Source organism: Alligator sinensis, unplaced genomic scaffold, assembly GCF_000455745.1.
Source record: "Alligator sinensis unplaced genomic scaffold, ASM45574v1 scaffold216_1, whole genome shotgun sequence".
NCBI classification, from domain to species: domain Eukaryota; kingdom Metazoa; phylum Chordata; order Crocodylia; family Alligatoridae; genus Alligator; species Alligator sinensis.
This window is the reverse complement of record NW_005841868.1, coordinates 873,972-878,054: the sequence shown is the minus strand read 5'-3', so window position 1 is coordinate 878,054 and position 4,083 is coordinate 873,972. Positions and strand designations below refer to the sequence as shown.

Below are 4,083 nucleotides of genomic sequence, written 5' to 3'. Positions count from 1 at the left end.
AAAGAGTGCAGAAAGGCTCTTTCTAGCCCCCATTTTTTTACGTAGCTAGGATTAAATCCCAATAGCTGTATTATTTATGTTAAACTTTTTAAGTTTAATTGTCACGCAACCTGATCTCTAACTCTACCAATAGAGCATTTCACTTTTCATGCCGCTTCAGAATTTGACCTCCAATTTAACAACTCAAACCAAAAACATTCTTGGTGGAAAATCAGAATAGCTACAGAAAATAATGTTTGTTATTCAATGAGTAGCCTCTTTTAGTGAATGCTAAGCAGATACCCCTCTTACAGTATCAGGATGCTAAATTGTTGGATGTGCCAAATTTCAGCTGACACACAAAAGACAGTCCTTGAAATGATTAAACTTAAATGCGAGACCCATGCTTTTAGTGTTCTTTTGGACATCAATGCTTATTCTTGATAGTCAATCACCAGCCTTACACCTGTTTTTTTCCCTGATGAGGAAAAAATGGGAAATAATGGTTACTTCAGCAGCAGAATTACAGGAATGAACGTGAGACCTTTGATAGGTAAAGAACCTCATGGTACTTCTAAGAGTTCAGTTGTAATAAGCAAACAGCAGAAACCATGATTATTCCATGTGTTACTTGCTTAATTACTTGGAAGTTCTATTTGGGATACATTATTCACCCTGTTTCCCCGAACTTTAATTTGCACAGCTTTGCTCAGGAGTGTAGTTGAATTACATACTAAGCAAGCAATTATAAAATTTGTCGGTACTTTGATCTTTTGTAATGGGTAAGTTTTAGATTATGATGATTATTTACATCACAAGACTGGGACTTATAGAAATATACACTAAAGGAACTGAGTCTATGTCTTGCCCATTCAAGTTTTCACACTGTGTCCATTGCCATACCAATTAGCCTAAATTTCTGGAGCTATTTAACTTGAATTTTTATTTTTCTGTATTAACCACAGCACGAGAACTGGTCCCTCTCCCTTAAGTTGCCCAAACTTTACAAACTGACAACCAGTTCACTTCCCTTAATTTTGCAAAGAATGGGAGTGTTTCAGTGTTTTGAAGTAGTCCTATTCCATTGTGCACTTGCGTGGTGCAGTCCAGCATTATGAACATGAACCCTGCAGAGAGGGAGCTCAGATTTGGGTTGAAGTTACAGGAGGAGGCAGAGGCCCAAGAGGAAGAGGAAGTATTGATGGAAATACAGCCAACCACCTAATAGAACTGAAATGATAACACAACTATTGAATTTCAGACAATCATTTGAGATGCTGAACAAAGTTAAGGCTCTCGAGGAAAACTGGGTATCTGTTTCCCCTCCCATTTCCTCCCTCCAAAGATAAGATGTTAAGACAAACCTTCAAGAAAAGGGGACACTGGTTTTGTGCCTGTGGACAGGATGACCAGAACCACTGTGGAAGATTCTCAGCTTTGGCAGTTGATACAAAATATCCTAGAGCAAGAGGCTGCTGCTTCAGCTCTTCAGGGGCTTCTCTAGAAAGAAGACGTTCTCCCTGGCTCTGAAGGGGGGGGGAAACAAATCCAAAAGTGCATTATTAGCAAGAAAATCAATCTGTTCGTTCATTTTTTCACTCTGTCACAGTTCCTTTTCTACCAACATCCACAGATATTCCCTGTTTACTCAGCCCTCAGTTAAGAATCCAATCTTGACTTGTTACCAATGAGCTATCACGATAATTTTAGGCTTTGCAGCACCTTTCCACTAGCTATTAATAGAGCTTTGTCAGACCAAACTATTTCATGCATATACCCTCATCTCTGGTAGTTGTGTTCTTCAGGGTTATGTTCAGGACCACAATGGGTCCCTAAAGAAAGAGCAGGACATCTGAAGTGAAATTCATTTATTACAGGGCCTAACATCATGAAACTGAGCTTCTATGTAGGTAAATGGGTTTTAATCCTGGAGGCAGCTGTTCTCTATAGCAGGGACGAGCAATTATTTTGGGCGGAGGGCTGCTTACCGAGTTTTGGCAAGCTGTTAAGGGCTGCATTTCCCTTTCTGGCGCAGGGAAGTAGGAACAGCCCCATGGTCCCAGACCAGAAGCCTCTGCTAGGCAGAGGCTTCTGGTTGTGGGGGGTGAGGCTGGGCAGGCCTTGCTGCTGGGTCCTGCTGCCACCTTCCTCTGGGTCCTACTGCTCCTGGCTCTTGTCATTTTGGCAGGCAGCCAGGAGCAAATAAATATTAATTTTCTAACTTTTGGGGGGCCCTGCAGGCCGGATAGAATGACCTGGCAGGCCAGATCCAGCCCCCAGGCCATATTTTGCCCATTCCTGCTCTACAGGCTCTCTGAAACTGTAAATGGAAAATGATAATAAATGTATACATTTTCCATGTGTAGAATCTAATTATTGTGGGGGAGGGGTAATTTTACATTCAGGGTTATCTTATATTTAGGTAAATATGGTAGCTTTCTGACACTGACGTGAACCAATTTTATAGACAACTGAATGTGTGATGGTAAAACACCCAGTTTGATCAATGTGCTATGAAGCAATATCTTAAAAACTGTGTAATGGCCTGAACTTGGCATTAGCAAATTGTGGCCAAAACTGTCTCCTCCAATACCAATATGCTAGTAAAGACTATTAACTTGGTGTTTGTACATGAGGCTTCTTTTCACTAGAATGAATAGTTCAACTATAAAAGTAAGGTTGACATCTTCCCATCTGTGACTTAGGGGAGGAAGGGAATGCAGGATAGAGACAGCAGTCTGACTACTCAATTGTAAAGTTTGTTTAAAAAAAAAAAGTCCAATATTGAAATATTTTACCTTACATTACCCTCTTTATAAGCTCCCTGCATCATCACATTACTGAATGGACAAGAAACTTTCTAAAACTGATAGATTGCCTGGTCTTGCTAAAGATGATAATTGCATGTTTTAACCTGTAACAAGGTACTTGCTAAAGGCGAAGGTCTCTACAAGTATTCTTCCTCGATCACTTCTTATTCCTTCCACAAATTCAAGGAAGGTTATCAAGTGAGCTGAGAAATACTCTAAACTGAACCCTATCACCAAACAGCCTACTAAAGCAATACACCTTTTGATTCCGGAGGGGGAAAAACACCCATCAGATCCCACTCAACCCAAACTTGTTTAATAATGAAACGTTCAACATTGGCTTTTGAAGCAGCCTTTTATCCAGTAGTAATATCTCATTCAGGCATCAAAGAAAGTTAAACGGCCCATAAAAAAGTGGTTATGCTTGGAGAAGGCTGCAGCCTACCTGGCTGCAGGCGCTTGGAAAATCCAACAGCAGACCTTGAAACTGGCTGCCGAGCAGCTGGGCTCATACTGGTAAAATGCAGCAATCAATTAATTATGGGTTACATGGGTGAAGGCTTGACCTTCCCTGACCCAGAAGGTAATGATCACACGCTGTTGCTTTTTTAAAAACAAAAATTACACCTCAATTACCAGGCCCTTGTTAATGGTTAAATGGAATTACTATGACAGGTTCACCCAGAAAAGATCTGTCCAGCTTTCCAAGCTTGCTGGTCGTTAACATTATGGCACTGTTTTTACGTCAGTTTGACAAGAGTTTCCATTGAGGGTGAACAGTATAAAACGTCTGAAAAACCCACTGTAAAATAGTCTGAAAATTCAATAAACATGAGAAAGAAATCTACTGTTTGGTGCTCAGTGGCAGGAATGGATGGCTCTAGGAATGGGTAAAAGGATTTGGAACTTTTCCTCTTCTGTTTGTCAGTGTAAAACAACCCAGTGATTGAAGTTTGTAACTAACAGTCCTTTGAGAAGTGAAATGGAGGATAAGTCTGTAGCGAACATGCATCAAGATCACTAACTACTAGGGCTGTGCGAACCTTCAAGCGGCGATTCGATTTGGAGAATCGGCCCGATTTGGTGGCCAAATCTCTAAATCCGAATTGAATCAAGGGACCAATTAAAAGGTCCAAATTCATTCAGAGAGCTTTGATGATTCGGGCAGTCCCCAGTGGCTGCAGCAGGGAGCTGGAGTCAGGCTCAGAGCTGGTAAGTAGGCGGTAGGGGGGGGGGCGGAGGGGAGAGGGGACCATGGGGGGGACTGCCAGCCCCCAGCCCCCGCCTGCTCCCC

At 41.7% G+C, this 4,083-nt stretch overlaps 1 protein-coding gene across 1 annotated transcript in view; it reads right to left on the bottom strand.

Annotated features, from left to right (window-relative positions):
* The window catches only part of MED13L (mediator complex subunit 13 like), a gene marked incomplete at its 5' end in the record, with an annotated part of 372,787 nt that overhangs the window by 4,323 nt on the left and 364,381 nt on the right, over positions 1-4,083 (bottom strand). The window contains one exon of the mRNA XM_025192712.1: positions 1,344-1,505. Coding sequence (XP_025048497.1) covers positions 1,344-1,505 — 162 coding nt within the window. The remainder of the gene's footprint in view (positions 1-1,343; positions 1,506-4,083) is intronic.